The sequence below is a fragment of the Elephantulus edwardii genome, unplaced genomic scaffold (genome assembly GCF_000299155.1).
Source record: "Elephantulus edwardii isolate Elephantulus edwardi_28Jun2011 unplaced genomic scaffold, EleEdw1.0 scaffold00105, whole genome shotgun sequence".
In the NCBI taxonomy this organism is placed as follows: domain Eukaryota; kingdom Metazoa; phylum Chordata; class Mammalia; order Macroscelidea; family Macroscelididae; genus Elephantulus; species Elephantulus edwardii.
The window spans coordinates 11160572-11173141 of NW_006399855.1; the positions used below are offsets into that span (position 1 = coordinate 11160572).

Consider the following 12570-nt stretch of genomic DNA (forward strand, 5'->3'; position numbering starts at 1 on the left):
GTGCAACAATGAATGAATGGAATCCCAAAATCTCTGTAGATGTTCATTGAAATGAAAAATAAACAACCTAAATTTAAAAAAAAAAAATTGTGTCCTGCCACAGGCGTCTCCAAGAGCCAGAAGCATTCTCTTCTCTAGCTGTTGACAAGTTAGGGATAAGGGGTGGGAAGAGTTATTTCAAACAAGCTACTATGGCTGGCAGGAACTATTGCTCCTTCCAACTTTGGTTAATGATGGCTAATTGCATAGAAGAGGGAGGGAGCAGAGATTTACAAATGACGCGATGATATTAACCTAGACTTACCGCAATTTGGCCCCCTTCCTGTGTCAGGTACGTTTTGACATCTCTCAAGGCAGCTAAGGCACATTGCCTGGAACGTGCAAGCAAGAAAAGTAAAGCATTAGTGAGGGCCCAGGTGGACGATGAAAGCCCAAGCTTCATCTGCATCAATAAGCAGCTGTCACGTGCCATCAAGTTGACACCAACTCACAGGTGAACCTCTAAGGGGTTTTCAGAGGCTGTAAATCCCACAGGAGGAGACTGCCCATTTTTTCCCCACAGAGCAGCTGATGAATCAGAACCACCTAACTTTAGCTTGGCCACACAAGTGCTTACAGGAAGGCCACTGGAGACCCCTCCAATAAGCAGTTGTAGTTTTTAAGTACCGTCATACTGAGTATAATTCATAATGACCCTATGAACAACCGATCTAAACCCTGTCTTACCCTGTACCATCCCCATCATTTCTGACACACTTGAGCCCATTGCTGCAGTCAGAATAACTGTAAATTCTTTCTCCAAACTGCCAGGCTTGCCAGGTTTTCCTTGGCATCAGTTCCTACAGGACTAGGGGCTCCTCAAGTTGAAGTCTGGAGCAAATGTCCTCCATTCATTCTCGGGAAGTGGTGTTAACGCCTGAATACACTAGGGAGTCTCTACAGGCTCAAAAAGCTGATGCTCAGATGCCATCCACATCTTCTGAACGAAGTGGTCCAGGGTGTGCCTGACACTGGGACTTTTAAAAGCTTCAGAGTGAGTCTACCATAATAGCCAGGATTGAACACTACACCATTAGGGTTTGATGATAACCTTGTACTTGGGAGAGAAAAAACAAAACAAAACAAAAAAAACCCATCTCACATGTAAACAGATAATTTTCAGAAATAGAATACTATTTCTATTTGATAGAATACTATCAAAATAGAAAATTATTTTGATCATTTTTAATGAGATACTATTGCTGTTTATCTCTGTCATATCATATCAGCTAAATTAGAACATTTGGAAATAGATCAAAGCAAGGAGACCCACACAAGGTGAGGGACAGATCCTAAACTACACTGTTGCTACAGGCAAAGCTGAGGCCGAACCTGATGACCATCAGCTCTACCTACACAGGTCAGAGGCCAGAGAAGACACTGCAGGCCAGCTTAAACTTTCTTTTTTTCCCCTTCTCTTAAATGCACTCATTGTTACACATTTTCCTCCTTACCTTTCTTCTTACAGAACATATTTTTTAAAAGACAAAAGCAAACCACAATCCAAGATCATTCATATCTTACTTTCGGACTCTCATGGCCTCTTCATTGTCAGGACGAAAGAAATCATAGGAACTATACTGTTTCACAGCTTCTCGGCGATACTCTCCCACATTGAACACTGTCGAAGGGAAAAAAAGGCCAGCTTGAGTTGACCAAGCAATTGAAGAGACCCATCACAACTGGAAACCCAAAGTAAAAAATAAAAAACCAAAACAAACCAACAACCTTAAAACAAAAATTAACAAAACCCCACCAATTTTTGAAAGTTTTAATTCCAACATAAGCATAAGGAATAAATAAATGCATAAATGCAGTATGAGATGAGAAGCTAGGAAGGGAGGTGGGATCAGACAGGCCATTGTTGGTTCTGCACCGTCAGTACCAACTGGAAATGGAAGAGCATTCTTCCTCCGTCAGGGGCAGAGAGAGCTGGAAAGCAGATTCACTCAGTAAATCTATCTAGCCTTGGAGAATGGCCTTACCTTTTGTTGGGACGCCAATCCAGTTGAGGTAGCGAGTCAACTTCTTAGAGATGTAAGTCTTCCCCCGAGCGGGGAGACCAACCATGACAATCACTGTGGGGGAGTTGGTCAGCTTGGGCCCACAGGCTGAAAAGAGGAATAAAAAGATGTCTTGAAAAAATGTGTCAAAAATTGGTTTACAAAAAAAAAAAAAGTTTACAGAGTTTATGCTCAACCACAAACTTGAATGAATTTCAAAGAAGTGGCCTTATTTCTTCCTCATCTCAAACCCCCTGTAATTTAGACTCAATTGGGTCTAGGTGGCCAGAGTCTCTCAGTCACATCTTGCAAGTCAATCTAGGTTTCACATTTGGCATTCTGAGTTCCCAGCCCCAAATTCCCAATCTGATAATTATGTGCCCAGATCCAGCCAGGGAATTTGGTAACTAACACTGCAGTTGAAAAGCACTCCTCAAGAGTGCAGGAAAAAGATTCACTAACACCAGCGAAGGGGAGGTTAACAGAAGGAAGTAGTCTCCAAACATAACATGTAATAGAAGGTGGCAAGTACGCATGGGACATGCGAGGCAGGGACCTAGACAGCCAAAATACAGAGAAGCCAACAATCAATTTCCTAACCTTCACAGAGGTGTGGGTGGAGTTTCTATTAAGAAAACCTATACATTTATCCAAAGAAAACAGACCACAGACCCAGAATTCTGGCCCCCTGTGGAGGCTGACATAAAAGTTCCACCATTCCTGAGACTCTCATGCCCTCTCTCCTGCTCTTCCCCCTCCCTCTAGGCTGCAAAAAGTTCTGATTGATGCCAGCGCTCTGCCTAATGAAAGGCAGGTCAGAGGGCACCAGAGGCCCACGGTTACCAAGGCGTAGGCAGGGGGCCTAGCTACACCATTCATCTCCGGGAAACACAGTGGCTTTTGCTTGTGAATGTCTTCAGCAGCTATTGAACTACAGGCTTACAATCCTCAGAATCTCAATTAGACAAAAAGGAGTTTTTCCTGGGGTAAATAAAGAATCCCATTCTGGAAATCTATGGCCCAGTATTTCCTAAGCTGTTGTCTTGCCCCTGAGACATGCTGGCGACTCCACATCCTGGTAATAGGAGTAAGCTAGTGTTCTCCCATTGGAAACAAGAGACCTAGCACCTGACAACTCCAAACTCAAGCAGGGCTTCAATGCTGAGCTTATTGGCTACTAAGATGGGCTAAACTCCCCTTATCAGCAATGCAAACTTGCCTCACAGGAAGAGGCCACACAGGGTGCAGAGAGCACTCTACCCATAATCTGATCAGATGTCAGACAAGGCTTCTGACACATAGCAAACATTAAACTGGTGAGTGCCAGAGTGGGAAGGAAGGAAAGCCACTGACAGGCGTCTTGCCACCTGCAAGGATTAAACGAGGAAGCCGCTGGGCACCCAGCATAGTTCCATGTGCAGCATGTTGACCAAACTGAAATCACATGTCTAAACACTGGCTGTGCTATTCTGGGACCTGCTTCCTAGACTCCAATCTAGGGGTAAAAGGAAGCAGACAGAACTGACAGGGGGCTCTGCTTTGTTTTCCCCCCTAATCTTTTTAGACCATAAAGTGAGGGAACGATAAAAAGCTCTTAGGAGATATTAAAGAACCACCGTAAAAGGCTGGGGGTCGGGGGAGTGGAAATCCTCAGCTAGTATTCCTTCAGCTTTCAGTGACTTGGGAGCAAAGAAGTTTCTAGAAACAGAAACCTCTCACTGCCCATGATGAGCCAGATTTGCACGTATAACCTGCACTAGTAGGCTTCCATCTGTCCTAAGAAGCAAGCAGAGAAATGATGGGCTCCCCAGAAAACAGCAGGGATATAGGGCAGACTATTATGTCCAAGGTGCATTCTAGCAGCTATAGTCGGGACAAGAAAAATGATAGCAACTGTTGAGGTTTTCTCACTTGTGCCTAGAAATAATACCTCCTCAACCAACCCTTCTCCCAAAGAACTGGTCTTTCTCCCTGATTTAACAGCTTTCCTCACTACACCATTGCTCCCAAGAGCATTAACCATGCACTAGGATGGGATGCACATGTACACATTCAGCTGTGCACACTCAGAAGACATCTGTGTTGGAACAATACCTAAGAACCAGAGATAGAGGATCTATCAGATTGAAGATGCTGTCTTTCCATTAATCTTACGGACAAATCTCCTCCAGAATTAGACACTCTGAGGTGGGGTTAAGGGCGTCAGGAAACAAACTGTAAAGGCACACCAGAGTAAACACTTGAAGCCAAGAGTTCAGGCTGAGTTGAAAGCCATCACTCCTTTACTTGGCAAAGGAGAATCCATTGTGCTCATTCATTTTGCTTCTTACACTGGATTCAAAGGAACAGCAAGACAGTGTCAGGCTCTCCAAGTCTCAACCAGAGATGGGAAATGACAAAACCTTCTGACTAAATCTTTGAACATTAGTCTCCATCTCTCTTTTGCTTAAACTCACAGCGCATTTCAACTGCTTTCATGTATTACTTGCTCTTAATGCAATTTTACCAGATCCTCTACTTCCTCTCCAGAGATCCTTTACCGATTGGGAAAAAGTACCTTTCTCCTCTGGCATCTCACTTATTATCTTCCCCAGATCTCTCTGCCTTTTTCTCTTCTTCCTCAGCAACGTAGTAATTTAAGAAGAGAAATATTTAGCTCAACACAAGATTTCCCAAGGGGTATTTGTGTATTTGTGTGTCTCATTTAATCTTATATAAAAGTTGATTTTTTTTCAACTTTTTATAAAAAGCAAAACTCTGAAGCTTTTAAACTTGAATTAAAGAGGGGGGAAAGTAGTTATCAACTTTGGGAGCTCTGATAATCTCCTGGGTAAGAGTTGTGCTACCAACCCAAAGACAAGTGGTTCAAAATCACTAGCTGCTCCTTTGGAAAAAGATGGGCAATTTCTTCCAATGCAATTTACTGCCTCTGAAAAACCTACTGGAGGGTTAGCTATGAGTTGGTTCCATAACAGGTCAGAAAACCTGACTGTTTGGGGTATCAGGCTAAAGGTGCTGTCCATGGTTGAGACCACCACTTAAGTAAGACTATCACAGGAAGTCACCAAATTCCAGAAGCACATCTTCAACTCTGTAACGTTAACAAAAAACAGGATGCCAAGACAGACACGGGATACATGGACAAACTACACAGGCACAATCCTTGCTGCCAAGGAACATCTATGTAGGGTGGGGAACAAGCAAACAGATGCACGGGATCATTTCAGAGGACAATAAATCTTATTGTGAAAGCAAAGTGGACAATCAATGATCATGTAAAGGGTGTATCAGCTACCCAGGGTTAGCTTCGGTGAATAGCAGCACCTGAACTAAGACCTAACTGTCCACAGGCCAGTCATATGAATTTATTAGTATATAAATCAAACTGGTTATGTGTGTCAGTTCTCTACACATAAAGGTGCATGGGAAACTATAACAACAAGGTTGGCTAGCGCACCTAGTGAGCGGCAGAGTATGGTAACCCAGGAGAGCTAACTCTGAAGACTGCTACATGGACCAAGTTAAAGCTTTCCACCCTCACATGTTTTTCCACAGCAAAGCAAGAATTCTGGAGTTCCAGTTCTAGCTTTATTACTTGGATTAAGTTACTAATCTCTCTGTCAATGTGTAAAAGCACTCACACACCAGTAGAGACCCAATACCTCTCTTCATTCATTGTACCAGATGCCTCCTAACTCCTTTTCTGAAAACAGATGTTTGGAATGCAACTTGCTGTTGTTCCCAGCTCTCCTGCAAGCTTTCTTCTACCCAGAGGCTCTCCAAAATGCAAATTCACACAGAAAGAACTAAGTACTTTGCATTGTTTTCTAGAAGTACATAACTTATACTTCATTAAGTTCAAGAGATATAACAAATGGAAGGGGATGTTAATGACAGCCAGGAAGCTATAAACCGAGAACCAGCTACTGTTAAAGTACTTAAAGTACATGCTCATTCACGTTTACATGCTGTATGTAAGAGCAGAACTATGCTCCAAACCAGCAAGGGATGTGTATATGCCTAATGGTATTTAGATAGTTGCATTTTTACAACAATAATTTCAACCTACTCAACAAAGAAACCCACATTGTCCCTTTGGCTATAAAATTACCCTACAGAGGTTTCTCAGGGAAACAGGTCTCCTATAGTTGGCCCTATGGTTGGAGAATGGAACGCAGGAAGAGATCAGAGAGGGACATCATGTTGGGTAGAGTAGAGGGACAGCACCGGAGGGGAAGACCCTCTATGAGGTGGATTGATCCAGTGACTGGGGTGCTCGGGATGGGTGTGTCAGAGGCAATGAGATTGGCACAGGATAGAGCACGGTTTAGGGCTGTTGTACATAGGGTCGCTATGAGTCGCAAAGGACTCGACGGCACATAACAACAACAACAACTGGAACAACACCTTTGTCTTGTTATCAGATGAACCAGGAGAGCCCTAGTAACTTGCTTATTAATACCAAGAATTAGCATCTTAAATATATCTTCAGGAACTAGGGGATGGGGCTTTTCAAAACTGCTTCCACACTCTTCAGTACAACTTGATTGCTTCTGAGTATATTCATGAGCATTTCTTTGCATTAATTATTTTGAACTAATGTCTAATCTTTTGTGTAGTGTGTGGCCTACCATCTCAATCTGGGGCTGGAAATTTTAGGCAATCATTTGACCACCTTGGAAGATAATATAATAATAGCACAATGATTAAGACTTCAAGATCTAGAGTTAAACTGCTGTTAAAGTTCAAAGCCTGGCTACCTCTTCCTTGAACTTTGAGCAAATATGTAACCTATTAATGTCTCAGTTTCTTTTTCTGTAAAATGAAGGAATGCCTACTAAAAGTTGTTGTCAAGATTAAATATATTAATACTGCTTAAGTTATTTGCAACTCATGGCAATCCTATGTGTCAAAATAAAACTGTGCTCCACAGTGCTTGTTTGTTTTATGTATGTATGTATGTATGTATGTATGTATATATATATATATATATATATATGTATATGCATGCGTATATATATATATAAAGGGATCCCTGGTGGCTTAGTGGTAAGGAAGCTACACTATCAACCCAAAGGTATGTGGTTCAAATCCTCCAGTTTCTCTGTAGAAAGATGGGTGAGGGTAGGCTATGAATAATTTCTGACCTGATGCACATAACAATAACTTTACATATACATATTCATATGCATACGTCTACATATATTCATATATGTAATATTTCAGATCTACCAATTTCTCCATAGAATTTTTAATGGATGATTTTTTTCATAAGTAGTTTGCAAGATCTTTTTTATTTTTTTTAATTTAAATTTATTATTAATTTCAGTAAAAATTTATAGAGACTTTGGGTTTCCATTCATTCATTGTTGCACTTTTCTCCCCTCCCAACCCGCGCCCCTAAGAAAAATTCTTTCATTGTTTTACAAATCCTCCCCGAAGTCCACTCCACCATGTAGCCTTTGTTCTAGACTCCTGTCATGACAAAAATACCTAATCATGTATCCCTTTTAAATCGTTTTCTCCTACATCTGTTTCAATGCAGTATACATTATTGAACCCATCTTTCTCAGTCTCTCCCCAACCCCAAGGTCAGTCCTGTTTTACAGCAGTGGCACCATGCAGTAGTTGTCCTTTTGTAACTGAGATACTTCACTCAGCATAATGTCCTCCAGAGTCACCCATTTTGAATAATATTGCATGAGTTCCTTGTTTTTCAATGCAGCGTAGTATTCCATTGTGTGAATATACCACAGCTTCTCTATCCATTTGTTTGTTGATGGGCACTTAGGTTGTTTCCAACTCCTTGCTATTGTGAACAAAGCCGCGATAAACATAGGTGTGCATATATCTGCTTGGATGTCAGTTTTGGTCTCTTTGGGGTATATTCCCAGTAGTGGAATTGCTAGGTTAAATGGTATCTCTATTTGCAACTTTTTGAGAAAAACAGTGGTTGCACCATTTTACATGCAACATCTTTTTTAAAAGGTGCCACTGAGTGGTTATCAATTGCCCACATTTCATTTAGCAGCCAAACATGCACTGATCATTTATACCATCCAACACCCAAAACCAAACTCAACCCATTGTTATCAAGTTTCTAAGCTATACCTCTTTACAGAAGCAGGTTGCTACATCTTTCTCTCAAGAAATAGTCAGTAGGTTCAAACCACTGACCTTTGGCTACCAGCTGAGCACTTAATATACTGCACTACCAGGTTTTCCACCCACATAATTGAAAGTTCACTGCAGTCAAGTCAGGTCCAACTCATAGCTATTTGTCATCAATATCCCAAGCTATAAATCTTTATAGGAGATAACTGTCCATTCCCCCCCCCCCCCAGGGTGGCTGATGGATTAGAACAACCAACTTTTCGGTGTTAATGGCCCAGCACATCACATACTCCATGACTAGGACTCCAACATAATACTGGTAAAATGCTTAATACAGGGCTTTCCATCTTAGTTATTTTGGCTATCACTATACCAGACACTGAAAAAAATTAAAACTCACAAACTAAGACTTTTATGCTTGAGGTCACAAAGTAAACATAGTAAGAGACAGAATTAGAACTCAGTCTAGGTCTTTTCTACTTGAATTTCATTAAATGCTTTCTTTCAAAGCTAGTTGTTTTTAACGAGTGACTTAACCAAGAAAGGAATTAATAGAATTTCAAATTTTAAAATTAACATGCCCAAGACTTACCTGGGCAATTCTGACTTAATTTAGTGTTTAGAATAAGGTTTAAGTTTTGTTTTTAAAACATCACCAAGTGATTCTAATTTACCTTCAGAGCTGAGAATCACTACTACAAACTATAATGGCCACCTAAGGAGAAGTTAGAGATTTCTTTTGAGCATCCTATTATCTCTCTTCTTTAAGAACTCTCTCATAGCCAGCTGAAATTTATATTCATCTACTTTACAGATGAAAAAACCGAGGTTCTATTAATTCACAATAACAGTAGCTTAAATGCAGAAGTTCTCAGATTTCAGTGATAATAAACAAAAGTAGAAATTGTCAGTTAAAAATTCACTTACTCTTGATTAAGCACTGATTCACAAACCAGTAAGTCTCCCTGACTTATTACAGTTTGCATCTAAAGGCTACAGGTTTTATAAGAAATATTACCACAACGCTAATGTAGCAACCATCAAAAAGCAAATCCAAGGCTGCTGAGCAGATGTCTACCACAGTGACTCTATAAGGATGGTGAAGAAGAATCTCATAGGGTTTCCAAGGCTCTTAACTCATAGAAGCAGACTGCCACATCATATTCTCCTGCAGTGCACACTGGTGTGTTGGAACCACTAATCTTTTGCTTACAGCAGAACATTTAATCACAATTCCAAATTAACATACTTCATAGGCAGAAATGTCATGAAACTAATCAATCTCGGACTTTTTGTCCCTGTTTTACTGTTCCTTGTAGATGTGATATTCTCTATGGCCAAATTCCATTAATACAGTTCAGCAGAATCTGTTTAGACTCTCAACAGTTATTAAGATTGTAACAGGTTGAAATGGAAGGAAACCCCATCTGATGCTCCAAATACCATTATAAAAAAAGATCAGTAAAGAAACCAAAAAGTAATATTTTCTTATTTACATCCCCAGAAAAGACAAGTATGACAATATAAACTTAAAGTATTTTTATGAAAAGCATAACATGCAGAGATTCCAGGAGTGGTGAGAACAAAGGATTTACTTCACCAGCTACATATACCTGTCCTGCTTCCCTGACTTGGCTTTGAATGGTTTGACGTAGTTTTAAGCAAATTGTTCATCTGCGTGTGAGCCATGTAAACTGAGGAAGTTTAATGGGTGGTTTCTAGGCAAAATCACCCTACTGAATGAATGCTGACCAATTTCAGTGTCTTTATCAGACTTTGCATCTGCAATCTTGAAACTTCAGTGACTCTTAAAGGTATGTATGTTTTTGCACATACATGCATATAACCACACACACAAATATATAGACAAGACCAACATATACCTACAGGACCATTTACCATTTTTCAAATGTTTTACAAATAATATAAACTTTATTCAAAAGTAAAAAAGGAGTAAGAGTTGTTTCTGCATCTAGTTACCAGAGTTAAGGTGTGCATTCCACACCACCATTAGATTGAAGATATTAAACCAGGAGAAGGCCAAGGTTAAGCAAGGTATTTACAATAGCACAGCCAAAACAGCTGGAGATTAAGAAAAAAATTCCAGATTTGTATCCCTCCTAGCCCTTTTTTACACTGTGGTGAAGCTTGCTATTGTGTGGATTGCAACTCATAGCAAACCTAACCTATAGGATAAAGTAAGTGTCCCACTGCTTCTAAGGCTTTATTTACAGAGCAGACTGCTGCATTTTTTTTCTGGGAGGCACATGATGGTGCCAACCTTGAACCTTTTGGTTAGCAGCCAATTGCCTAACCACTGGGCCTCCAGGCTGCACAAATCCCCAGTTCCGGCAGAGGAGATAAACTAGCAGAGGTGTAGATTCTAAGTGTGTTAGGAGCACCACCAGGATGACTGCGGTGCACAGTATGGCCCAAGAGCAAGACTGGGTGGGGCTTGCAAGGATGCTGGTGAACATGACACCTGCAAAGCCGGAGGCAAGCTGTCATGTCTCATGGTGTCACATCTAAGAGAAACGTGGCAGCATATAAATCCAACAACATACCTCTCACTCAGGAATCAATAAATGACTAGGAGCTGTCCAAGACCATTTATACCTCGAATCCACCACTGCAGACAGGGAAGAATCAAGTTAAACTATCAAGCTACCAGAGCTGGAAGACGCTATACAACAAGCATCTCAATCTTATTCATCTGATTGGCTCAAAGACAAGACTTCAGTTTTACCCCGAAAAGATTATGTTCACCTTCTAATCATTCTAATTGTAGTTTTTAAAGGTGGCCTTTTTGCGCAGAGGTAGGTATCTCTAGATAAAACTTTACAAAGAACTTATGGTGAATAACAAACGGATTGGGGAGGTGAGCTGCCAGCAAATTAACAAGGATGGTGGAGTGTGTGTACGTGAGCATGAATGTGCGCGTGCGCGCCATGTGTATAAAAACTCCGACTATGAAAGTCACGAATCAACTCTCTCCAAAAAAAAAGGTTTGGTCCCAGGTGTGTCTCGAGTAACCCACAGCACTAAGGCCCTCTGCAGTCATTGCTAGATGCACACTAGGGATCCATAGCTCATAAAAATTAAGAGGAAAAAAAAGTAGTAATACTGAAAGGGAAAGGGAGAGAAAGAGAAGCGTAGAAACAGAAAAAAGGAGCGATAAAGAGAGGCGGAGAGGAAGCTCCAACCGCCCCCGAATCACGAGAGAAGGCTCCACCTAGCTCATTGCCCCGGGAAGGTGGCAGGAAGGAGGGGAAACTGTGGGCCTTCTTTCCAAGTTACTGACTCAAGGGTTTTCGGTAATATCCAGCTTTTCCCACCCTCTGCCACTAGGAACGGCGATCCCCGTTTGTGGTCATCCACGATCTCCATTTCCGGGTTTGCTCTTTCGATTTCGGTGGAGTAGAAGCCCCGTCATCTAGACACCGATGGAATAGAGCAGCCGGGCCCTGCAGCCACAGCGCCGCCCGACGCCAGCCAAGGGGAGGCGCAACAACCGCATGACACCCTCCACACGTTCACTCGCAGCGCGCCCAGCACGCCGGCGGTAGTACCAACGCCCCGGCTCTGGGTGAAGAGACTTCAACAGCATCCTTGGCGAGCCAAGGGGAGAGCAGCAGGTTCCCCAGGCCCATGGGAATGGCCTTAGAAGCCAGCACGGTCCCCGCCCTGCATAACACGCGGCTAGTCCGCACAAAAGCGTCTCTTCCGCGCCAGATCACACAATGGCCCCTCGTTCTCCACGCGGCGCGCCCCTCCCCTACAGCCCGGACCCTGTGCACGCCTATACTCACATCTGGGTAACGAGGGGCGATGGTCGATAGGAATCCATATCTTCTGCACTCGACTCTGAGTCAGCTCCAAGGGCATCTTCACAGCCTAGTCTCGGGCCGCCCTCCAACCCTCACGAAGTATTCAAATTTGGGAAAGCAAGCGGCCGGATGACCTCAGGAAACAAAGAAGAGAGATGCCTTGGCGGGAGCACGGTCCCCAGGCACTCTCCTTTAACGCTGCTTTTTGGAAAAGTGCTTTGTGTTAAATAACACTGGCTAAATCAGTGAGGCTCCCGACCACAAGCCCTGCGAGAGGGGCGGGGATGTGCGAACAGCTCTTGAAGCGCCTGCAGGGCCGAGATCTATTTGAGCCGCCTAGGCGCTCGCCCTCCTGGGATGCTCGGAGTCCCCTGACAGTGGTGGCCTCTGTCCAGTAGAGCCGTACGTGCGCGCCGATTGCGAGCCTAGTGCACCTAGCTTCTTCCCTCCAGCTCCCTCTCCCTCTCAAGCTCTGTGAGGATGCCTAGCGCACCACCGGTATTTTAAGTTTAAGCCGGCAAGGACGCACACGTCAACCCCGGGGCGGGGACGCATTCTTTTGGTTCCAGCCCCTTTTCACATGGAGA

General features: G+C 42.6%; 1 protein-coding gene across 2 annotated transcripts in view; it reads right to left on the reverse strand.

Annotated features, from left to right (window-relative positions):
• Positions 1-12044, reverse strand: part of PFKFB3 (6-phosphofructo-2-kinase/fructose-2,6-biphosphatase 3) — a 37275-nt gene extending 25231 nt beyond the window's left edge. Inside the window, exons 1-4 of one of the 2 annotated variants that reach the window (XM_006891861.1) lie at positions 11966-12044; positions 2025-2150; positions 1564-1660; positions 305-371 (exon numbers count right to left, since the gene is read on the reverse strand). In XM_006891861.1, the coding sequence (XP_006891923.1) occupies positions 305-371; positions 1564-1660; positions 2025-2150; positions 11966-12041 (366 nt within the window). In that variant the 5' untranslated portion in view covers positions 12042-12044. The remainder of the gene's footprint in view (positions 1-304; positions 372-1563; positions 1661-2024; positions 2151-11965) is intronic. The other variant, XM_006891862.1, reaches the window with a different exon arrangement.
• Positions 12045-12570: the final 526 nt, after the last annotated feature.